The sequence below is a fragment of the Uloborus diversus genome, chromosome 5 (genome assembly GCF_026930045.1).
Source record: "Uloborus diversus isolate 005 chromosome 5, Udiv.v.3.1, whole genome shotgun sequence".
NCBI lineage: Eukaryota > Metazoa > Arthropoda > Arachnida > Araneae > Uloboridae > Uloborus > Uloborus diversus.
Window position 1 is genome coordinate 95,385,948 of NC_072735.1, and position 25,814 is coordinate 95,411,761.

A 25,814-nucleotide genomic window follows, 5' to 3' on the forward strand; every position below is an offset into this window, starting at 1 on the left:
AAAAAAAAAATGTTATACTCCTGTCCTAAAAACTTCACTCCCTTAGCATTTTTTCTCAAGCACTGGTAATGCATCCCAAAGAATAGAAGGATTTATTTCCAATACATTAGTTGGAAAATAAGATTGATTGAAAAAAAGAAAGTTAAATTTGGCAAAGGATAAATAAAAAATGTATCAATGGAATAATTGTATTCATTTATTTATTTATTTATTTTTTTTTTTTTTATTTATTTTTTTTTTTTTTGTTTAAAGGAATCGTTCCAAAATAGAGCTATTGGTTAGACATTTGTTTATCTAAATGTTGTTCGAATAGGTTAGTGAAGTTGCTATAAATTTTGTAGTAGCTTTAAATCAAAAGTAAAATATATGTTATTAATATTGCTGATTCCCTTTCTGTTTTATGTTTGTATCTCCTGAACCATAAAACAATTTGCAGGTAATGAGAAGGTAACTTTTCTTTTTGTAAATTTTATCATACTGTGTTTGGCTAACTTAAAGAAAGTTTTGATGTAGCAATCCATTTTTTTTCTCGTTGAAATGAATGCACGTTATTCGTAGTGTAAACTATTCAGAGTGAATAATATGGAAAAACCTATATGGGACTTGTACTCGAAGAAATTGGGGGTGTCGGTTAAGGGAGGTTTTACATAAATTTTTTGTCATTTAATAACCATACTTTTTGATTTAGGCTTCACTTATTTCTTTATTACAAAAGTTACATTTTAAATAACCCATGAAGAAATTCTCTCCTGATGCTGCTCGTTGTCTCTTGCTATATGAAAATTTGATCCCTCTTTTGGTGGTGTAACATAGTTAAAGTGAGTTCCCTCTATTTTTCTCTTAATAAGTTTCTAAAAAAGAATGAGTATAATTTTTTTCAGATTTTCTTTTTTTTAAACGTGATTGGAAAATGTCAGGTTTTTGGAGAATCACCCACATATGTATGTATGCAAAAACAATTTTGTAGTCTTGTACACATAAATACACCTTTGTTTCAGTCAATGAGTAAAAATTTAAAAAAAATAATAAATTTCAAAAGATTTCGTATTGTATTTAGCTAATGTCATTTCTATCTCTTCAAGCTTGAAATCCATTTTTTAGTGTCATAGCAAGTACGCTTGTCACACAGTGGGCAAGTAAGAAGCAACTGAGGATTGCAGGTTTTTCCAGACTTCAGATGAGATTTTACTATGTCAGCTAGGCACTAAATAAAGAATCCAAATTTATTTTCAAAGTATTTACACATAGTTTATGCATTTGTTTTAAACATACACTTAAATGCAGGAATACCTCACTTGGTACAGTTTGTTGGTTACTCTAAAATATTGCATTAATTGAGCAAAACAGTATTTTTATAAAAAAAATAAGCAGTTTGTAGTCTTCAAATTTTGTTAAGACAACTAAAAAAAAAAGTATTTACCTAAAATAATTAAAACTAAACCAAAGGGTGAAAAGTTAAGATAATGAAACATTTTCATAGCTTAATGTTTTCAAAATAAAAAAATTTAATACCAAAATTAGAAAACTTTTTTGCACTCAATTTCATTTTCCATTTTGTGATGGCATAAAATATCGTTTTCTCATTCAGCCCTTATTTCAAGATTTTCTTATTTGAATCTTTTTTAAAAAAATATTCACATGTTCTTCCAATAAAGTTGAATGATTCTTCAAGATTATTTAATTTTAAGCTTTTTCGACTTTTTAAAAATTCACTTCCTTTTTATAAGTCTTTTCTTCCATGTTGAAGGGAGGTTCATTGTTAAGAGAGGTTAATCTCATAACATACCGTTGAATCTCGATAACTTCAATATTCCTTTATCTCAAAATTTTCATCCGGTCCCCGACTATTGTGGAACTTTTTCATAACTCGAACTATCGATAACTTAAACATTTTAGCCGATCCCTTGGGACTTCAAGTTATCGAGAGTTGACTGTAGTATTCCTTCAAAGATCTCATCAAAACAGCAAAAATCATTAATCGAATAGGAACCATGAATGTGGGGAGAAGATGCATGCACATTCTCCAGAATCCTTGGTTTAAGACTATATTGTCAATCCTAGTACATTAATATATATGAAAGGTCAGGGGGGAAACCCAGTCCGTCGAAAAATTCTAATTTTGAGAAAACGAACTTGAGTGTTTTTCATTTCACTGAGATCCCCAGCGCTCCCTATTTTCAAACAAACATTTCAGCTGAGTTACAGGGTTTTACAGAAAAGATAATCTGATTATTTGAAAAATCTATTTCAGCAACCACTAGATGGCATAATTATTCCGCTTCCTAGAAAAAACTGGCTGACAGGGTTTTTTCTCTGAACATTTCATGTGCATATAAGTTTTGTTAGAAAGAAGTCTTTGATCAGGAGTCATACTAGAGTGTTTTAAAATCATCTTTTTTTTCTTTGAAAATCATTTGTTAATTTTCACTACAGTAAAGTGCCAAAATTTGCATTTTTTTTTCTTTTTTTTTTAAAGCATTAGAGGTCAAACATTGAGCATTTAAAGAAAAACTAAGTTGAGTTGCTGAACAAGATTGAATAATAATGTACAAAAAAAAAACCCCTTAAAAAAGCACTAACTGAGGTTTTAAAACAGATTACAACTGAACAGATCTACTGAAATTTTCAGAAGTAGTTTTATCAGTTTTCATCATATGGTTTTCATTGCATACATTTTTAATATTCAATATTACTAGTTACTTAATAACTCAAAATGACAATCATTTTTTTACATCACAAATATCTGTCAAATCCTAAAACTTGCATAATTTCTGGTACCAAGCTGTACAGGGGTTTGACTCTCTACTGTGATTTCTAATTTGAATTAAACAATAACATTTCATATGAGACAACTTAATGCCATGTTTAAAGAGACTTTTGCAAATTCAAAGACACACACACACACACAAAAGGCAAAGTTTCAAAAAGCTGCAATTTACTTCAACTGAATATAGATTAAATATATAGAATACCTCAATAAAAGCTGGATGATCATTGGGAGCAGGAACCCGTTTAAAGTTCTTGACACCAATCTATGACAATTGAACAATAAAAAAATGTGTACACATAGATATAATTTATATATATAAAGAATTTGTTACTTTCACATGGGGCAATGATAAGCAAATGGATGTAAGGTTGTTTAAAATTTTGAGAGAAAAAAAAACCAATTAAATGTTCAGATCCTAGATAGGATTTCACTAAAAAAATTTTTTTTTTTAATCATACTCTAGAGCAGTACATACCAGGGCTAATAGTACTATTTCATTTCACCAAAACAGAGGAGAGGTTTTTCAACCATTCTTACTGGTACTTACATCCCTTTGCTTCTCATTGCCTCGCATAAAAGATGAGATAAACTGATAATTTAATATTACCATTTCAAAAATGAAAACCATTTATAAGTACACTACTCAACTTCTAAATTATTTACATGAAATATTTTTCCCTAACCAGCTCTTTTCTCACTTATTGATTCACTGGTAATTCTCCCCTGTTGGTATTGGAAACGATTTATTTAACGGCCTGAAAAGCAAGAAGTTTTTCAACCTACAGATTTTATAAATATTTCAAGTATTTTTCCAATGAACTCAACACTCATTGCTGAAATGCTCCTTTAAATATTAAAGTTTACTTTGGCTAAATTTCATCAACTGCATCATCAATTTTGCAAAATATTTGTAAAAATAATGAAAAATATATTGCTAAGAATGTTAGATAACTACTGCTTTCTATTTCGTACACTGGTTGGAACATGTCACATCATGATCAAAAATCATTGTTACCTCAATAAAACTATCATCTAAAATCCTTAAAATTACAAATTAATAAAAAGTTTACTAAAAACTAAGTATAAAAGTGTATCTGTAATTTGGCAACAATGCAACAACACATGCTACATACCATATTTTGAAGTTTAATGCATACTAGAAAACAGAGACGTAGCTAGACCCGACTTTCGGGGGGGGGGGGTATTTCTTTTACATATATATATATATATATATATATATATATATATATATATATATATATATATATATATATGTACATGTATATATATACATATACATATATACATATATATATATATATAAATTTTTTTAGTTTAAAAAAAATAAGAGGGAGGTGAATCTTACATACTTTGGAATGGGGTGCCGCAATTCCGATACTTGTGTCAAAGAAAACAAAAGTAAAGATTTTTTTTTTTAATGTTATGGAAAATTCACCTTTTTTTTCTTTTCCCTCCATTTAATTTAAAGTGAAATTTTCTAGCAACGTCTTGTCAAAACCAGTCAATCCAAACCAATGAGCGTGCTCCGTTCATTTCAAAGTGACTGCTTTATTTAGAGGCTAACACACATCTACAAAAGCTGGCACCCCTGAAAGGAGGCAGTGGAAAAAATGGAGAAATACGTTCCACGAATAATCTTTCCAGGAAAATTAACCAAAGGACAGTCGTTTCGCGCACTTTCTTGGAAGAAGAGTAAAGGGGTGAAATTCACAAGTTTGACATGTAAAATGAACATTTCAAGTTCATGGTTAAAGGCCATTTAAGTTAAAAACCATTTCGCTCTGTTATCTGGATTAGTACTGTTCTTTGGTAGCTCTCTTTCTTAAAATTGTTTCCTTAGAAAACCGAAATGGTAGGAGTGAAAAGAAAGTATAAGTTTTTTTCAAGTGATGAAAAAAGGAAAACCGTAGAATACTGACCAAGTTAGATTTGCAGCAATTGCTAACCTCAAGAGGATAAATAATGAATCCAAAAAAAAAAAAAAAAAACAGGGACCAAAAAGCAATAAAAGACTTTTTCTTGAAAAAGATATGCTTAAAGTTTCTTTCACTGTCAAAATGATTCCTTAAACTCGCAATAAAGCACTTAATAATGTAATAATAGAATAAATACCTAACAAAACTAATAAAGAGGAATTTTAATCAAGAGCCCATATTGTATTTAGTATCGATTTCAAATTTTCACCATCATATTTCATATTTCTATAAAAAGTTTCTTTAAGCCCCCGTATCTCAAAACCTCTTTATCTCGATTTTTTCTTTAATGTGAAGTTCGAAATATACAGATTCGACTGTATGCAATAATAACACTGCGCGGCTCATAAAAATTAAACATATTTAACATTTTGCAAAATCTATGACAAAGAAAGGCTGCATATACGTGGATTTAACAAATCAATCTCATTTCTAAAGCGAAGTGTCAAATTTCACTCAATTATCAAAACATTGTCGCAGCAGAGGTAGGCGTCTTTATGCTTGAGGGTCACACATGGAGCAGCTTTTCAATGGTATGGGGGGGGGGATGCGAAATGAATTTTTGACCTTTGTTACTCAGAAAGAAGTCGGTTTGATTTTTTTCTTTTCTTCCTCTTTTTCTTTCTCTTCTCTTCTTTCTCTCTCTCTCTCTTTTTTTTTCTTTTGAGGCTAACGTTTCGGGGGGGGGGGGGGTTGTCCCCAAAACCCCCCCCTTAGCTACGCCCCTGCTAGAAAATAATTATGAAGGGTGTATTCATATAATTATAGTGATGTGACTCTAACCTTAAAACTGAAATGAAAATTCATTCCTTTTTTTAACATTTAACATTCATAATGCTATTTTCATCTAATATTCCTACTTAGTGTTTAGCTGTAAATTTTGTTGTTCACATCTCAAATCTTATAAGGATTTTAGACCATTGTGGATCTTAAGGTGACATATTTGAGAGAGTTGACTGTAGATGACAGCATTAAACCAGCTTCCTTTTTATTGAGTTATACAATAATGCAAAGGGTCTGGAGGGAGTATCGTTATGTGGTCATGTTCTACTGGCATGGAAGTGGTGCTCTGGTGTTCCATAAGCGTAAACAACCAGCCATACGGTACCTAGATATGCTAGCGGATCAAGTGCATCCTGCAATGTTGCATTTTTGTTATTTTACTTAATGGATTATAATGCAACTATAAATCATGCCAGAAGTGTTGGAAACTGGTTTGCTGACCTTTAGCCTGCCTTCCACCACCTTCCCTAGCCACCACATAGCCTGGATCTTAACCTCATAGAAATTATGTGGGATATGGTGGAAAGACGCATCCGACAGTACTTTCCTCTTCCATCTATAATTTACAAGATCTAAAAAGCTGCATAGCCAATGCATGCTATTCTTTGAATGCAAATGCACTCCAGAAGCTATTAGACTTGATGTACAAACCAATCAGAGCAGTTATCTGTGCAAAAGGTGGTTCAATAAAATATTCATCTTGTATACATCAAAACTCAAATTTTGAATTGGTAGCTAATGGCTACCAGATCCTCACAAAATGGTAGCCAAATCTCAAAAAATGATAGCCAAACTTTATTTTAATTTAAATTGTTTAATTAATTTTATTCCATTTATTTATTTAGTGTATGTGTGTATATGTCATTGGCATAGCAAAGAACTTTTCTTATAAAATAATAATTAAAATAAATAAGTAAATAAAATATTTTTAAAAAATAAATAAAATAAAGAGCGAGCTAAAAAGTAAAAGAGGGTTGAGGGAAAACTTTGGAGGGGGGGGGGGAACAAAACGAAAAAAATAAATAAATAAAAATAAAAGATCCAACAGAAGAAAAAAAGGGTTTCAGCAGTATTTCCACCTTTTCTAGGCGCAAGGGTGCCATTTTTTTTATTTATGTGTTTTATAAATATGATTGCACTTCTCTTTATTTATTTTGGAATATTTTCCTCTTCTAACTGGTGAAAATGGACAATCTACAACGTGGCCCCATTTTGAAAAAGTGTGAAGCCATTTTGAAAATTTACCCCGAAACTTAAAAATAATTTTTTTAGGAGAAATAAAGTAAATAAACGAATATATCCTCTCCTCCAGTAGGTTTTATATTTTTAAATGAAAAAAAAAGGAAAAACAAACAATATGATTCAAACAAAAAATCAAAAATCTTGCAAAAAAAAAAAATTTAAGCGATATCGTTTTAACCTTGTCTCCATGCATTTTGACTCGAAGGCGCCATTTTTGTTTATTCATATGTAAACCAAATGTACAAGAATAATTCTTTTCATTTATTTTGGAAAGGACATTTTCGTCTTAACTGGTAAAAAATGAACAATCTAACAACGCGACGCCATTTTGAAAACGCATAGTTTAAAAATACCACAAAACGAAGAAATGGCCTTTTGTTAAGGAGAAATAAAGTTGAAAAATGAATTTAAGATCAAAAAAGCATAATTTACTAAATTGGTGTATGAAATTTGTCTATTTTTACGATAGCGTGTAAAAAAAGCAGAGTTTTGGAAATAGCAAGTTTTGTAACAAATTTGCTGTCGTGATTACTATTTTTGTCTCTATTCAGAATAAGAACACATAGCACAATTGCATATAAATGCAATAATATTTAAAATACATTAAATTACTTGCATTTTGTGGTAAAATAATTCTTAATGCTGGACGTAAAGACATCAGAAAGAAGACAATACTCCCCCCCCCCCTTCATCCTCGGCTATCCGTTAGCCGAACTTTTAGTGGACAAAAGAATTTAGGGAAAGATCATATGTCAAGTTTATAGGTCAGGGAAGGTTGCATTGGCGAATGGTAGCCACATTGGCAACTGAAGTGAAAATAATGGTCACCAAAATTTGAAAATTGGTCGCATTTTGCGACTGACGACGGCGAGTTTTGAGTTTTATCATCTTGGGTTACTAATTCATTGGCCAGTGAGTGTATGATGAATGTTCTTCAGCATTGGCCACTATGTTCTGCTGGCTAAGTATGGAAAACCCAGAAATGCATTAGGCCCTTGTATCTTTTCATGGGATTAAACCAAATGTGTTTTTTTCTCCAAGGACATGTGATTTATCATAGTTAAGACGAACGATTACATCCACATTTGCTACTAATAATTCATACACAATGCTAATAATAATTCATGCACAAAAACAAAAAGACAGAAAAATGGCTGTACAGTATCTATAAGAAATATTAAGAATACCTTATGAGCAAGTTCTGTTCCATATTCTATATCCAACTCATGTAAAGTTTCTATATGTTCATTGACAAAAGATATAGGAACCAGAACAATGTTTTTGAGTCCTTTTCCTACATATTTTTTGATAGCATCATCAGTCTGGGGGCTCAACCAAGCAACAGGTCCAACCTAAAATATTTAAAAGAAAAATGATTATGATGTTGAGGAGAAAAACATGTTACAAAAACACAGGTGTATTACATGATGGGTGGTGGTCAACAAGCCAATCTGTACAAATCTTTAACATTGAACGAAAAATTAACCAAAAAGTCCACTCTAAAACAAAGGTCTTACAAGTTTCAAAAAGCAAAGCAATAGTTCTAGCTTCAGCAAGATAGCGGATCACATATAAGTTATTTCTTTAAGCAGCCAGCAAATTGATCATTCAATATTTTAAATCCCTGTGAGGTTTTGAACAATCCCCCCAACATGAGCTAAAGCTAAAAGAACATTTGCTGCTCCCTTTCCGAGCTGAGGTTCTTGTACCTGAGCTAAGAAATGTCTGGAAAAGCATTAAATGACTAATTGCCTTTCACTAGCCTGTGTGCACCAAACTATTAGCAGCAGCCTATTACAGCCAAAGATGCTGCTCAAAAGAATTCCAAGTCAAGAAAATTATGGATGGTCTTGATTTCAAAGTTTCAATGCTGATTTCTCATATTTTTCAAACTAATCAGAAAAAATGTTAAAAATCAGTCGCTAAAAAACTAGTCTTTCTGACAAATTGTTATGAAAAATCAAATTTATCACTAAAAATCTCAAAGTTAAAAAAATCTAACACAAAAACTAATTTTTTTTCAAAGACTATTGTCTTAAAATGCTAATTTTCTTAGTTGTACTATGAGGATATGTATTAGTTCTGAATTTCACGCTAAACTATAACACTTTCTCCATATCTTCAACTAAACGTTTAAACATTTTAAGTTTTTCACTGAAAAAAAATCCACAAAAGCTTTAAGCTTAAAAAAACTACAGATCAAAACTACAGCACACATGTATCATAGTACGAGATAGTTAAAGTGCATTGCAAGTCAAAATTTGTTTTTATTTCGAGATTTTCAAAAAAAAGAGGAACGGGGGATTACTTACTAAATACATGAAATTATATGAATTCCTTTAAAAAAACCCCCGCTTGAGGCATTTATTAACCGCTGCACAAGCCCTTGTGGCACCTTTCAAGCAATGTTCTTGAGGCGCTTGTTAATCAGCAATTAAGTCCAACACAATTCTAAAAGTTTTATTTTTTGTTAAAAGAAAATTAATTTTGGTTCTTTGAGAACTAGAATGTATCAAGGTTATTTAATGTTATTAAACATTCTAGCACTATTTTTTTCTATACAACAGTGGGACTGAATCCTTTACTCACTGTAACTCGATTGTAATTTGAATACGGTACACGAGTTGTTCTCATAAGCAGAGGTGTTCACAGAAATTTTGGAGACTGTCACAAATGAGTTTTACGGGCTCCCCCCTCCATATTGTTCACCCCCTCATCCCTACATATATTTCACCTCATATTTTAAAAATCTCGGGGCGTCCTTCAGGCTTGAGCCAACAGGTCACCCCCCCCCCCTCGGCTCATAAGCTAGAAACTGACTTTTTATTCCCCCTTCCATCAAAAAGGCACTGATCGGTTTAGCAAGAACCGTAGAGTACTTAAAAAGAAACAAAAAAAGGGGGGGGGGGAAAGAAGATATAATTAATGAATAAAAAATAAAATATTAAAATGTATCATGTAAGGAGGATGAAGCTTAGAAGATCGGATTTTTAAACGAGTTTTACTTCTGCTAAAAAAAAAATCTACAAATACCTAAGCATTTACAGCAAACTAATGCTTGTTATAGGATCATGACTAAAGAAATATTAGATTCAATAATGCTTATAAATCAGTTACAGATAAGTACCATTGTTGGTTTACAAGAAGAAAACATATTCCTAGACATTGCTAAAGCATTGCAACAGCTGAATGCTGATTTGCTTTTTGCAATTGCTTATAAAATTGAGAAATAATTGATAAAAGAATAAATCATGAAATAAGAGAATTTTGAGGGCATTTTTCTTTAAAAATATCTTATAAGAAAAGAAAATCTCTATGAAATACATTAATTATATCACACTGGTAAGCCCTTTAAGAGACTTTTTTCTTTTAAAAAATTACTTTTGACTGCCAAACTAGTCTGTAAGGATGACTCCAATTTAACTTCTGCATGACTGCTACAACAGTTGCAGCAACTTCAGTGGGATAGGGATCGCCCCTATTAACAGCCTGTTCAAAAGAAAGATTAATTCATTAAAGTTTTAAGAATTCATAAAAGGCTTAGAAAGACATTATGCATCTACAATTACTACATTTGTACAGTAAACTTATAACTGTCCGGGGAATAGGGTGACATGATAACAACAGATAACCAAATTTCATGAATAATCCACGAAATAAGCAAAAAACGTCAATAGTGTATGCAATTGCTTTTAAAAAAAATAACACATACACACATATGAAATTTCGTTAAAAATGATAACAGTGTATAAAAGGTTTATGCATGCAAAAACTAAAAAAGGGTTGTCATTATTGCAAAAGAAATTACATACAAACATGAGCAAATCATGTAAACAGATCAACTGAAGCAGATCAAGCTAAGTTACACCAAACGTTTATAGGGGAGGGAAGTTTTTCGAACAAAACGGGTCTGGTCATTGAATTGGCACTTAAGTAGTGTAGATTTAAAACTCAAGTTTTGGTGACTTTAAAAGTTTCATGTCATTGCAAGGGAAGGGGAATAAACAAATAGGAATGGCTAAAAATAGATTTTGGTTTGCTAAGTTAAAATGGGTGTATTTATCGGTACTCAGTTGATTGATACCAGAAAAAAAGTTGTAAGTGTGTACTGCCACAGATAAGCTGCCAGTTGATAATTAGGAGTTTACTGTACATGTTAAAAATAGCAAGCAAAAAACAAAAACTGATATTTATTATCATTATGTATCAAATCTGTAATAATGATACTGCAAATTTAAACAAAAAAAATATATATCTTGTTTCTTCAGTATTAACAAACCATTCTTGATTTCACTGGGGTGAAAAAAAAAGGGGGTTTAAAAAGGAAAGAAAGAAAGGTAATATCAATGAAATACACAATGAAACTATCAGACAAAAAAAAAACAGACACTTGCTTTGGGAAGCAGTCAGTTTTTTTTCTATTTATATAAAAAAGCCACTTTTAGAAATTTCCATCATCATTTGTACAATATCATGACAAAAAATGTATGTTTGAATACAAGGAATTCCAAACACCTTTGAGTGATAAGCTAAAAACACAATAATGTAAAAACTGCATATATTACAGTATTTTTTGTTTTGATATGGGAATTTTCCTTCCTTCTAACCGTAAAACAAGTGTTCTTATTGCTATTTCTGAAGTTTTATAGTTGTCAATAAATTCTAAGATAATTATTATTCAATCTTTTAGATTTAGTTCGAATAAAGAACCAGATCTAGTACTTATGAAAAGAAATAATAATAATAAAAACATTATTTAGTCTTTCAAAAATACCCTCTTAAACTAGGAATTGGTAAATAAATACCTTTGTGCTGAACAGTAAAGTAAGACAAAACAACGTAAGCAGACTGCTTACGTTGTTTTATCTTACTTTAGGAATTGGTATTTTCTAAAGTTGATGGATAAGCTAAACTTGATATCACCTAAATAATTATTCATCTACTCTTCATGTATTTCAGTTTAAAGAAAGGAGTAAAAGGCTTACTTTCATTGGAAGTGCATGTGCGGTAAAAAGAATAATAGCATTTTCTCTATCTTCTGGTGACATAGTGTTGAGTTCTTTTGCAACCAAATCTGCAAAACACTAAAAAAAAAAATAATAATTAATATAACACATAGTTATTCACTATTTTACAAAAAAAAAAATTAAAATATACAAGCTTACAGAAGTTTTAAGAAAAGTCAGACTTTAATGGTAAAAAGATTACCTTTTATTAAAAGTTGCTATTGATATGCGTTAAAAATTGTGTTATTGTTTTTAACATAATTATGATTAGCATTTGTAATATACTCAGTTGAAAGGAACAAGAAAAATATGACGATAAAAGTAGGGTTACATCTACACAGAGGAAAACAAAATTCACTTTACAAGGTGTTTTGACTAGTAAATTCATGCCTAAAGTTCAACTAAGCAAACAGTTGAAACCTCCTTAATATTACAAAAAATACTTTTAAACATTTTCAGGAGGAAAAGAAAGAACTGCATTTTTTCTAATCAAAACATAATTGACCATAGTTTTAAGTGTGATAAAAAAAAGTACACTGAATAAATTTTCATAGCAGTTGCTAAACCAACATCTATACAATGTAATTTTTCAAAAGCCTGATCAGTTCAGACAGGTAGCATTAAGTTTGAACCCATTTGGCAATGGCGGATTTATAGGTCTGGTAGCCTGTCGTCAGAGTAAGGTAAAAATATATAGTATCTGTGCACATAGCTCAAAACTATCTGCAGAAATGAAAATCGATATGCAGTAGGCAGGTAAAATTTTTAGTAAGAAAATGCCTTTTGCTTTCAATTTATTTATGAGAGTAATAATGAACATTTTTTATTAATTATCATCAAATTTTGAAGAGGATCAGTGTTTAATATGGATGTTATTAACAATTTTCAACCAACGCAAATAACTGCAGCAAATGTATCTGCAAAGCATCAAATGTATCCGCCCACCGCATGTTCCTATGCGTCTATATTATCTAGCTATGCTCGTCGTAATGAATTTTGGGAGCCCCTTTATCTGTCACTCTTAAAATACGAGTTTGGGAAATAAGTACCTTCTGGGGTTCCTATGTTGTTTTATTTAGCTTTGTTTTAAAAAAGTGTCAAGGAAGCTCAAGAAAGAGACCAGAAAATTTGGCCAATCGCTTCCTCCATCAAATGCATCAGGCCACACCTCACTTCTGATTTGTGAGTTTAAGTCAAAAATATCTGTCTATATCTGCCTTACATACCAGATTTAGCATCAAGTGATTTCTGGTTCTTTCCAAAAATTAAATTCCTGATTAAGGAAAATATTTTGACACCATTCCTGAAATTGAGGACATTCATTAAATTTCTGATACTGCTGATTTTCTTTTTTTTTTTTTTTTTTTTTCCGTTTTGTTTTTAATTTTTATGCTTTTAAGTTTCAAATTCTGCAATTGATTTATTTAGCCAAAACAAATCCATTTTGGAGTTACAATTATGAACATTTTACATAACAGCAGTGAAAAATTTTCCGGTTATGAATTTGACATTAGGCGCATTGTTAATCAGAATGGTGTCACTCATGCAGGACTTCAGAAGAAAGCACATTGTTTTTATTGAAACATGCCAAATCATAGTTTATCATTGTTCAAAGACATTTTTGCACAAAATGTTGTATATAACCACTACATATAGTCACACCACTGAACAGTGGGGGTAGCAGTTTCAACTTGATCTTCTTCCCATGCTAGATTGATTTTACTGGGTCAAACAGGGGCGCTCTGATAAGAAGTCATGGGAGGTCACTGTGACCTCCCAAAATAATCTTTATTTGGCCTATTTTGTCCGACAATTCAAAAGACTGGAAGACATTAATGCAGAAATACATTTTACTAATATTTTATGTATTTTGGAGCACCAGGAAATTTTTCTGACACATCAAGTTTGGCAACCATGCTATGCAACTGCCACCCTTGCCTAACTTAAATAAAATTATGGTTTCCCATAAACACAAATGCAAGCCAAAAATTACAAAGTAAACTCTTACTTCAATCAACTTTGGATGCACAGGCCATCTATCAATGAAACTCCATTTCATTTGTGTACTTATTTCTGAGCAAAAATGAAAAATTGCATTAAAACTACTTCCAGATGTACTACAGCTATATTGAGGATACTGAGAAAAGGCCACAGCATTTTCAATTCCATCTCTAAAAATTAAGATTTTAAGTTTAAAAAAAGTACTAATATTATTTCACACAAACTCATAGTATTAATTTGAAATAAACTTTACTGCAGCTAATAAAATAAACAGATTTCTTTAGTCAATAATACATTGTCAGGGTTCATACACTTGTGGTTAAAAAAAATTCCCTAACTTTTCCAGATTTCCCAGGTTGTTTTTTAGAGAATTCCAGGTTACTCGCTTCACTCAAAATTAAGTTTAAAAAGCAATATTTTAAAAACACTTAAAATTGTTTAAAGTAGTAATGTGGAAGAACTGAAACTTTTCCCCTTAGATTAAAAACAAACATAAAATTTGAAAATATTGAAAAAAAAAAAAAACTTAATTTTTTTTTTTTTTTTTTTTTTTTCTTTCAAAATTTATGTTTTTTTTTTTTTAACAACATTGTTCAAAATTGTTTTGATTGGTTTACTACTTGTTGAAAACAAAGTACTTTCAACTTATTCTAGTGGTTATTCGATGTCACGTGTTATGCGTAATAATAGCATTTTGCTGTAGTCGCGGGCAATCTTTTAGCATCTGCTTTTGGTTTACAATTCTTTTTATTTTCTTATTAGTATATAGCACAAAAAATATTGAGCAAAGTACAAAGTTATTTATCCTGTCTGTCAAATGGAAATCACACTTTGATAAAAATTGTTGAGCGATGCATTACATCTTTCTTCCTCTTCACTTAGCGTTGTACATACACTCAAGCCTTTGCAACTTGGTGTGTGTCTGAGACCCATCTCCTCAGTCTTTCTCTTGGTATAAATTTATATTTCTTTGCAGCTGCATGAATCACTGAACCACCTTCAACTTCAATTAATGCAGCCTCTAAATCAGAGTCTGAATATTTCTTTTCCCTATTTTTTTACATACACCCTAGGCATTTTTGGTGAATAAATGAAAAACTTGAATTAGGAAAGTAGGTCGTAGGTAATATGTTACTGCAAATATGGATGGCGAGTTTAGCTTTTGAATCCTACACATTAATAATACATACATTAACTTTTTTACATTTAAAAATCTTCTAAATTTCCTTTAAGACTTATTTATTAAATTTAAAAGTCATTATAGATTAAAATTTGCTGAGCCTCACTATGCCCCATTTCACCCATCACATGAAAATAGTAACAAAAAAAAGAAATAACTGGTAGTTTTCTTACTTGGTTTTGCAAATTGTAGATTAAAATCTGTTGTAACTGATAACACATGAGAATCTCAAGAAAAAAATGATATATAGTAAGATTTTAAGAAGTTTTTCAGGCTTACTAAAAACTCACATGTGACTTGAGAAACAAAATATCATTGTGGTGCTCCCACCAATTACACAGAAACTTTTTAAAAATTCAGAATTGTAGCCAAAAAGCCTCTCATAACTTGAGTAAAGTTTGAGAAAAATTCAACCAGACCAAAATGTTTAATTAATAAAAATACAGAGAGTGCCCCATTTCACCCCACCTGACCCTACAAAAAATAAAGAAATAAATGGTCCTTGTCCAGGGCGCGACCTTATACTACCACTACTTTGTAACTAATAATAGTAAACTATTCTTCCTAATACTTAACTGTATTGCTTCTTATTTTTTCCAGTAAAACTTTTCTTTTGCTTCATCTATAAAACACTTTTTACAATGGTCCTTAAGGAGTATGAAGCCTAGAACAACTCTTCTTGCTAAATATGTCAGAAACAGGTTCTGCATATGCTTGTTTAACTGCATATTGCTTATATATATATATACTTAACTTCTATATATATCTATACATATGTGTCTATAGGCATTAATATAGACATGTACAAAGTGTGATATAAATTTACAAAGTGCAAGAGCGGATACAAGAGAGGTGTGATCTAACCATTGTTGAGCTATTACAACATTATTGATATTGAAGTTTCAAAACATTACTTCAGACTCTCTTCAATAAATTTAGGAGAATCTGAGCTCAGGGATTCTCTCTTAGAATTTTTTTTGAAACTGAAGCCCTCAAATCAGAATTTCAGAATTGTAGGTCACTACTGATAACGTTAGGGGAAGAGATAGAGGTTCCAAATCCACCCTTCAGAAATTTTAGAATTGAAGACTCAAGAAATGCAGATGATCTTCAATGATGTTAGGCAGAGTGGTTTAACAACTCTTCATCGGAATTTTTCTGAAACTGAAGTGCAAAAATGCAATTTCAGAATATATACCTTTGGTGAAACGATAGGAATGGACTAGGTTAGACACAAACTCCTTCTAGCTTTGGCTACAAGTCTTTCTTTTAGTTGTTTAAACAAAAAAATTTTGAGAAATCCTCCTCTGGTTTTTCTTTATATAAAACAAGTGATTGCTTAGTTTTCCACACACATAGATAAATGTGCATATGTAAATGAGTATACTTAGTAAGGGGTAAAGAATAAAAATGAGTCAGCCCCTAATTGAAGAATTTCTGGATCCACCTTTGAAGAATAGGTAGATAACATCTCAAAAAATGAGAATTGATTGGGAACACATAATTAGAAGTTTTATTAGAAATCAATAAATGGGCTTTGTACCATAATGGGCTGGAAGAAACTTTCTTATTTCTGTCATATTTTATGGGTCAAATTTTGAGTATCTAACAACATACAACACATACCTCTTGTACGTGATTGCATAAACTATGTCCACTGAATATTTTCACACTAACTACCATCTTTTGTCATTTCAGATTTCATATACCTCTCCCACCGTATAACAAGAATAGTTCTAATGCAATTTTCAATGCTTTTGATGCACCCTATTTCTCTTTAGATTTTTTACCTCTATTTTTGAGATAGCCTGTTGTTTACACAGAAAAAAAGAGTTTGTTTATTAACCCTTGAAGTCTTAAACAAGATAAAATTTTAAAAACAGTTAAGCTACATAAAATGTTAAGATAACTCAATGCACATAAAATAAGTAATAATATTATTAGTTTTAATACCAATCGTAACAAAGATCTTTATGAATGAAAGAAATTTATACACACTTCTCCATTTCTGTAATTGCTGTTTCAGTTAAAGGATTAGCATACCGGAATCCAACATAGTACTTATGAGGTGCTACATTAAGTGAAGAGAGAAAATAATAATTTGTTAATTATTAAGTATAAATTAAAAATTTATCAAACCTTTTCAATCAGTTTTTCAATACAAGTCATCTAACAATTTGGTTATTGTTATCAATAAAATATAACATTAAAGCTGTTTCATTTTGTTATTTCTTCTTGATAAAACATACAATTAGTTCAATAAATAATGATAACTGCTAAAATCAGGGTGGCAACAGGAAGTGGAAAAAAAAGTTCCCTGATTTTTCCCTGATTAAGTTCAACCAAATTTCCCCGATTAACATTACCAATGATAATGGTTCTCTCTTTGCCCTACCTGAAAAGCATTGCATATTAAATCAAGTGCAGTGTTTAAAATGGTTTAAGCTGTAAATTAAAAATATATATTGAAAAGATGCTCCTTTTTTTTTTTTGGTAAAAAGAGTATGTTACATTTTCGGCACAGAAATCTCATAGGAAATCCAAAACAAATACTTTACTTCCAGGAACCAGTTAACATAAGAATTTTAAGAAATTATCAAAACCACTCTTAAAGACATAGCTAATCATGATGCAACAATAAAATTTAAATGGAAATAATCTTGAACTGAATTTTTAAGCAGTATAATTGTTGCTGCAAGAATGATAAGTGATAGTTAAAGTATAGAAGTAACTAGATGTGTTGCCCGGCTTTGCCCAGTCCACCTTGAAATTGAAACTGTGTTAAGTGACGTATATTCAACAATCAAGCGTGAAAAATAAATAAAAAAACATCATGATTTCCCTTCCAAACAATGACGACAGATATTAAAATACTTTTAAGAAATTATATCCAAAAAGATGGATTTAAAATATGTAACCATGGAAACACAAAATAAAATAAGTTTAAGGAATTAAAATGCAAAAGAAAGTGGTTTACAATTTGAATGGAATTGAGACTTCTTAAGCTTGATTTAAAAAGGCTTGTAACTTTTTTTCCTTTCGAGATAAAAGCTTAATTTTTCCACCAAAGGTGGAGTTAGATCTGGAGTAAAAAAGGTCGCTTTTTCCAATGGCGTCAAAAAGAGAGCTGTGGGATAATTCCTTCACTTTTTTATTGATTTATTTAATGAAGAAAGTAGTGCCTAAATTTCAGCTAAGCCTAAAAAAAAATAGAGCTAAAAACACAAATAACTCCCGCCGTAAGAAAGTTAGAGCATTGAAACAAATTGCGTAGAACACAGAAAATTTTACCAATTCTAACGATATGTAATATTAATATGTGCAAGTAATTTTTCACCCCACATTTGAGAACTTATGTGAAAATTGGACATTAATTGGAATAAAAAAAGAACTATTCATCTAATTTTATTTGAACTGGTCTGCAAACCTTTTCAGGATTTAAAGGAACAAATTGTGAAAATTTCAGTGTAATCGGCCATGTAGTTCTCGAGTTTTGCGAGTTCAAACACACAGACACTTTTTGAGGACTTCATTTTATACTATGTAGAGATGTAGTTTTCCTTACGTAAATCATTAATAGGCATATTTATGTGAAACAAATTGAAATCTTTCAACAACCAGTCATATTGAGCTATTCTATAATTAAAAACTTTGGTTTTAATGAATGAATAGGGCATTTTAACCCAGTGGCGCCGACTCCATGGGGCCTGAGCCCCCTCAAAAATTGAGGGGGCAGACCCCCCCCCCAGTAAATCAAGAAAATTATTAGTCATATTATGATTTCTAAACTCATAAATTTATCTTTTATTTTCCTTGTTTGAAGATAGTTTACCTTGTAAAATACATTCAGTAATGAGTTCAAATAATTATTATGGTAGTAAGCAGGTTAACTGAAAACGAGTGGTGTGAATTATGATGGTGCTATGGTTCTGCAAGCACACTAAGAATTTGTCCCAGCGCGCGAACTCACGGGTCAAGTCTGTTGTTAGTGGGCAATGCTGTGGCGCGCTCTTCTAAGTGTTGCTGATCTGGAAAAAATATATGAGGGTTGGATTTGTATATTAAATGGGAGGCATGATAGTTTTGAATGCTTTTGGGAATTGTGTTTAAAAGGATAACCTTCACAAAATGATGATCCTTTCGCTTCCTCGGAATCGACGTATACCAAAGAAGTATGAAAACAACAAAGCCAGCTCACTGCACACTTTCAAAATCCCAAAGTACTACAAGGCAATATATTGAGGTTTGTGAAATGATACAATCTTGCATTATTGGGTGGTTTACATCAACTGGATTCACATAGGTCATTGCAGTTGAGCAAGAGTGTTTGCTTTTATTAAACAAAAGTGAAATAAATTTTGAAGAATCAAGTGAGTTTTTCAAAAATGACCTAGACATTGAGAAACTGCGTTTACACTTGAATATGTCAACCGATATCACTCATGAAAAAACAACTGGTCTTAAAAAACATGCATTAATTAAATTACCTTCTTACAAAAATACTGTGCATGTTTGTATTTATTATTTCCTTTTTTCAAAGCCAAAAAATGTGTCAGGCTTGTCGAGTTTTCGGGGTTCTAATGTTGATTAAATGATTTTAAAATGCTTAAAAAAACTTTGAAGTTCACTATTTTTGATCTCGAATTTAAAAAATTTCCTGCGGCAAGACCCCCCCCCCCCCCTTCCTTCACAATATTTTTTTTTTAAGTCGACATCTCTAGGAGTCTTCTTCCATGCAAGTCAAGTGCCCTACCTTTTTCAATGCCTCGCTATGGCACTGCACGGCTCCCCGTAGAAAAGAACAAAAAATTGTCTCTTTCTAAGACAAGTGACAGGATCTAGCTGAACTATAAAATTTGTATACCATTTTTTAGATTGTTTTACGTTAAAAACGCCATGTCACATTTGTTTGTTTAAATTAAACACCAGAAAATATGTAAATTAGCATTTTCAAGGTACAAAAATCTGACCTTTATTTGGGGAGGGGGGAACCTCCGTGGGATTGCATAACCACCTAAAACTCCGGTGATGTCTAGCCCCCTCAATAATTTTTGCAAGTCGGCGCCTCTGTTTTAATTGTTAAAAAATTAAAAATATCTATTTAATGTACACAACTTAATTTCAAATGATTTCATTAGTTGTCGAAAAAAAAATCTTAGATTACTTTAGTAACGAACAACATTGAAATGCAAAAACAATAATTAATTTCAAAATGTATATGGCTTTAAAATAAAAAAAAATTTAAGTCTGAAAAAAAAAAATAAAACTTCGTATAATCTGAAGTGACAGCGAATAATACCATAGCAAAAAAGAAAAATCATTTTCAATCAAAATTTAATTTTAGCTATTAAATTAAAAATGCCAAGTGATAACATTTAAGATTTTATCAGCCTTATTTAAAAAATAAAGACTATCTTGAAATTGTGATAACAGTATGCTAAATACTTCAAAACAATGAGTAAAAGCAATGCAGCAAAGTCAATAATGATGGCTTCCTCTTTGCCTGTAGGGTAGTTTATTTTATGTAGTATGGAATGCTTAGAAGGAAAATTCAAGCTAGCTAAAATGAACAACTTTACAGACACTGAAGCAATCTTAGGAAGCTCATGCTAAGTTTGAATACATTGACCTTGATGAAAAAAGATGCACAAATATGGGGCAGTGTATAATCAAACTGCATTAATTTTACTTTTTTAAAACAAATAATTGGTGAAGAACTTGTAGGGAATAAAAATACTTCATTTTGCAAAGAATAATTTTTTTTCTTCGTTTCATCAATTTTCCCTGAATTTTTGTTGTTTTTTCAAAATTCCCTGATATTTCCCTGAGTGATAAAGTTCCCTGACTTTTCCCTGAGCTCCCTGATCTGTCGCCACCGTGAAAATGTCTCTAAGATTAACAGTATCATAACTATTTACTTTTTTTTTTAACTGGAGAAAACCCTCAGCTTATTTTTCATGCGCAGCAATAAGCATTTGAGGTATATATTCTACTCATTTGTGTTCAGTAACAGGTCAAATGCAAAAAATCATATTTAAAACAAAAGGTATAAAATTTTTGAAAAATAAAGAGTTAAGAACATTTAATTCTATAAAGCAGTTAATAAAATAAACTAAAGTTAACCAATAAAAAAATCTTACAAATATTTTAAATCAATAAAATGCAGCCAAAAATAGTGCTTTTATAGTACGATATTAAGAAACGATTTTCAAATACTCAACATAATACAAGCAAATACTTAACAGCTTGTTACCGCTTCCAGAGACAGTATTTGCTTGTAGTTCTGCTTAACTCTGGCTAAGGGAAGTAACTAACATCTTTTAACTCAATACAATGTTTAAACAAAAATTTAAATGACAAAATATTTTCTTTTCAATTGCTTATACCCCCTCTCCAAGCTATTTAACAACGTACGTTTAGTGGCGAAAAGAATACTATACCACAACATAAAAGAGAATAAAGCTACCTGTTTCAGGACTGGTTGCATCCAGAAGTTCTACCATTAGCTTCCCCTGCTTTTTAGTCCATTCCAAAATAGGAGATCCACCACCAATTTCACCATATTTTTCTTGTATATTAGGCGCTCTTCTTTTAGCAATTAAAGGACCTAATTTGCTGAGAAGGATATTACTACATTTAATTTTATGCACATTAAAAATAAATTCAAAAACTTGTAACAGCAACATAAAGTTATCACAAAGCATAATACAGTCGAGTCCCAACTTACGCGAGGGATACGTTCCAAGACTATTCGCGTAAGTCAAAATTTCGTGTTGTAGAAAAAGGTATGTATACAAGTTTTTTTGAAACATACCAAATTCTTTTATACACTTATAAAGACCCCTCAAACTGCTTTAAAGCATTTCTCAACTATATATATTAAAGTTTCTTATAATTAAAAACTGTACTTTTACTGTACTTAAAAAAATTAAAAAGCTGCTTCATTCAACATGAAAACTGTTAAGATGTACAATGATCAATGGCAGGGAAAGACATAAAATAAAACTACGTATGTAAAGTATGTACGTCACTTACACTTTATTGTAGTACTACTGTCGAAGTACTTTTTAGTTGTTCAAGCTTATCGAAGAACTTCAACATTTTTTTTCGCCAGAAACTTTTTTTCTTCCCGTTTTTACAAACTTTAGATGAAACAGTGCACTAAGATGCCATTTTATTTCATCAACCTTAATATTTAGACAGAAAAAAGAAAGAAAGATGCCGAGTGGTTACTTGATGCACTAACAAAGCGATGCAGACTAGTTTGGTGAAGGGGACTTCCGCTATCAGTGGCAATATGGGGAAAAAATATATTCATGAAATCAATATTTAGGACCCAATAACGAAACCGATACTTCCTTCCAAAAAAATTCATATTGTGGACGAGGAATTCGCATTTGTCTTAAAATTTGTTACTTGGGAAAAACTTGCATTATAGTCATTTCGCGTAAGTCGAATCGCATTGTAGCAGGAGTCGACTGTATATTAGAATATTAGGCACATGTTTTTTTTAATTTTGCAACATTGAAGAAAATTGATGTGTTTATCTAATGTGCTTTTTCACAATGTCTCATTATTTAGAAAGAATGATAATAAGGTCATACCTATTTTGCTCAATACTAAAATACTGTCGGCCTTGCTTAATCGAATATCGTCGGTTCCAAGAAATTGTATTCGATTAAGCAAAGAAGTTTTCTTTACATTTCTAAATTGACAACATTTGTCTTAAAACATAATAAAAATAAATCAATAGCTACATACAGGAAACATCAAATGTTATTATCAAAAAAATTTTGAACTAAGTTAAACAACAAAGCAGTAAACCATTAGTATGTATATTACAAGTGCGTATGAAAATTATAAAAAGTAACTTACAACTTGAGTTATAAAACCTGTTTTGGTATCTTTTTTAAGTACTTTTTTTTCTGAAAAATTCCATAATAGTGGATTGCTTGCTCAAGGTCTTTTGGGAACATATTTCTGACTCCCTTTTCTCCCTCCTCATCTACCATGTTTTACATTTCATATCTTATCAATTTATTATTGTCTAAAATGTGTATATTTCTTTGTGTTTTTTAATTTAATTATCAACTGCTTTTTTTTGTGATAGCAAAGACAAAAGAAATTTCGTAGAACATCTGAAATACCTTGATGGAATATGAATGTTGATTCTCTCGTCTATTTTCGGCGAAAAGTATTACTTTACATTTCTACGTTAATTATTGTTCTTACTTAATTTATTTCTAATTTATTCAAAACTTTTCTCAGCAAAAATATTTGCAAAAGTTGATCATGATTATTCGATTATCCGGGTTAACTATTTGACTAAACGGGGATCTTCAACATTGTGTCTATGGGGAAATATTCGGTTCCGAGAGGTTTTATTGGTATAAGTGGGGTATTCATTTATCCGTTAACTGATTAATCGGGGCTGACAGTATTTATATTAATCACATTTACTAATTGTTGTACTATGGGAAAACTAAAATTAACAGGCCGCATTGTTTGAAAAGTAATAGAGCTAATTGTGATTAAGTGGTACATTTCTGTACTTAGGAAAATAAAAGGAACAGGGAAAAGGCTAAGATTATTAAGGAAAAGGACTGAACTGGACATAACTGGTTAACTCCTTTATATTTAACAATCTCTAGATTAGTCAGGGTTGCTGTTAAATGCTATGCAATCTGAATTGCACGAGAACAGGCATCCATGTAAGTTACACTTAGGTCTTTTCAGAAAAATTAGACTCCCAAATTCAAAAATGATTAAAAAAAAAAAAAAAAGCTGACTGTTACAAGGGTCTAAATATTATATTATTTACATGCTTTTAAAGTTGAAATTTATATTACTTGTTTGAAACATAACCATTTCAGAGATTAAATTTACTCACAGGATACATTGTATTTCATGTTTTACAACCAACCCTCTTTCCAAATTCAGGGTAGTTGATCTCCTATAGCACTGAAGGAACACACAACCCAGTAGTACCCAAAATATGCAACATGGATTCCTGGGGAGTTGTAAAGTCTTCAGAAGGGCACTGCCAAAAATTTACAATAATGTAACAAATGATTAGTGACTTATTACTTACGAAACTTTTGCAAGATTTCACTGGGCCACTGAAATATAACTTACAATCCAGGTACATGAGAGTTATTTTTGTCAGTTTGTTGTAATTTGTTATACTGTTACTCCTGGGAGCAGAAATTTTTTCAGCAGTCTGCGACGCATTACTCCCCTCCCCCTCAACCAAAAAAAGGCTGCAAAACAAAACAAACTTTAAATTAACCCTAAAACCCTTTAAAATAAGGTGCTAAACTTAAAAATCACAAGTGCATGCCACATGTGGATTATATCTATGAATCCAGGAAATACAGTGCAAGTTTTTTTTCTTTTTCAAAAATTTTAGTTTTTTTCACCTCGACTAAGAAATAGTCAACAACCTTTTCCAAGAATCTGGGACACGTGGTGCAGCGTTGTGCTGCTTCTACTATAGGGCTTTTACTTAAGAAAGGTACCACGAGAAAACTTTCATTTTAGGAGCTTTAACTCAAAATAAATTTTGAAACCGCACGCATAAACCACGTTTCAGATGAAATCAACAGTGAGGTAAAAGAGGAAGCCTTTCAAATTTCCTTTCAATGTGAAGGTTTAGCTTTGATTGAAATAAAGGCTTGTCAATTCATAACAAGATGAGATAGATTTCACACAGACCAAATGTTTTAACTTAACGAAAATTCAAAAGGTTTAAAAATATTTTTATGTCGCTAAAGCGTGCAGAACCTATTAACATATATTTAGACTGAAATTTCTGAACTAGACAAACATTGTTATAGGTATTCAACAAGTACAAGAAACAATTAAATTTTTGAGAGGAAAAAAACATTGAAGCATCTTCTGAAAGAACAAACCTTCACCTTCTTGTCACTTTTCTACAAAGTTAAAAACACTGAATTAAAAGCTTTTAATAATTTAAGATACACTGAAGTTGATATTGAGTAGTAATGTTACACTTCAAAAGCAAACAAATAAAAATTGGATCAGTCTCATTAGTTTGTATTAAATTGTAAACAAATACTGCTTACTTTAATCCTGAAAATCAGGTAAATGAATTTTAAATTGTTTACATTCCAAAATTAATATTTTGTTACAATATTTTTACAAAAGAAATTATTTTAATCACTAGTAAGAAAAGTTTTTACCACTTATGTCCATTTTTATATACTAACATCGCTATAAATTTACGTGGCTCTAATGCAGGGATGGCCAACGCACCGCACGCATGCCACAGTTTGGTGAAGTATTAAGAACAGCACAAGAAGACTTATTAAAAAATTGAGAAAAAAACTATTTTTAAAAACTAATTCAAAATCTAAAAATTCTACTAATATACAAAACTATAAACTCACATGACACATTAAGTACTGACTGTTTAATAATTGTTTAGAACTGAATGTGTCAAGTGTTTCATTTTTATTTTATACACCTCCAAAAATGTTTATTTAAGATAAAACTTAAGTTTATTCTTCTTGTTTTATTAATTAAATTGCTTTTTAAACATCCATAACTCAAACTTGCATGGGAAAAATATTATTTGAATTAAGAAATTACATAACCGAACTATAAATAGCACAATGTTACATTCTGATATTTTTCACTATGTTGAAACAATATTTGAAAGTGATAAGCATAACAATTTTCATCCAGATAGTCGCACTCATTCCAGAAAGTTTGTCCACCCCTGCTCTAACGTCATCAATCAGGGGTGGCCCCTCTAAGGGCAAGGGTGCACCCCCCTAAATATTGCAAAAACACCTCCCCCCCCCCAAAAATGACAA

At 31.1% G+C, this 25,814-nt stretch overlaps 1 protein-coding gene across 1 annotated transcript in view; it reads right to left on the reverse strand.

Annotated features, from left to right (window-relative positions):
• Nucleotides 1-247: 247 nt before the first annotated feature.
• LOC129223359 (ferrochelatase, mitochondrial-like) overlaps nt 248-25,814 on the reverse strand; it is a 41,671-nt gene continuing 16,104 nt past the window's right edge. The window contains exons 5-12 of the mRNA XM_054857936.1: nt 21,443-21,591; nt 16,975-17,047; nt 13,804-13,966; nt 11,775-11,873; nt 10,171-10,278; nt 7,977-8,141; nt 2,973-3,032; nt 248-1,204 (exon numbers count right to left, since the gene is read on the reverse strand). Coding sequence (XP_054713911.1) covers nt 1,070-1,204; nt 2,973-3,032; nt 7,977-8,141; nt 10,171-10,278; nt 11,775-11,873; nt 13,804-13,966; nt 16,975-17,047; nt 21,443-21,591 — 952 coding nt within the window. The 3' untranslated portion in view covers nt 248-1,069. The remainder of the gene's footprint in view (nt 1,205-2,972; nt 3,033-7,976; nt 8,142-10,170; nt 10,279-11,774; nt 11,874-13,803; nt 13,967-16,974; nt 17,048-21,442; nt 21,592-25,814) is intronic.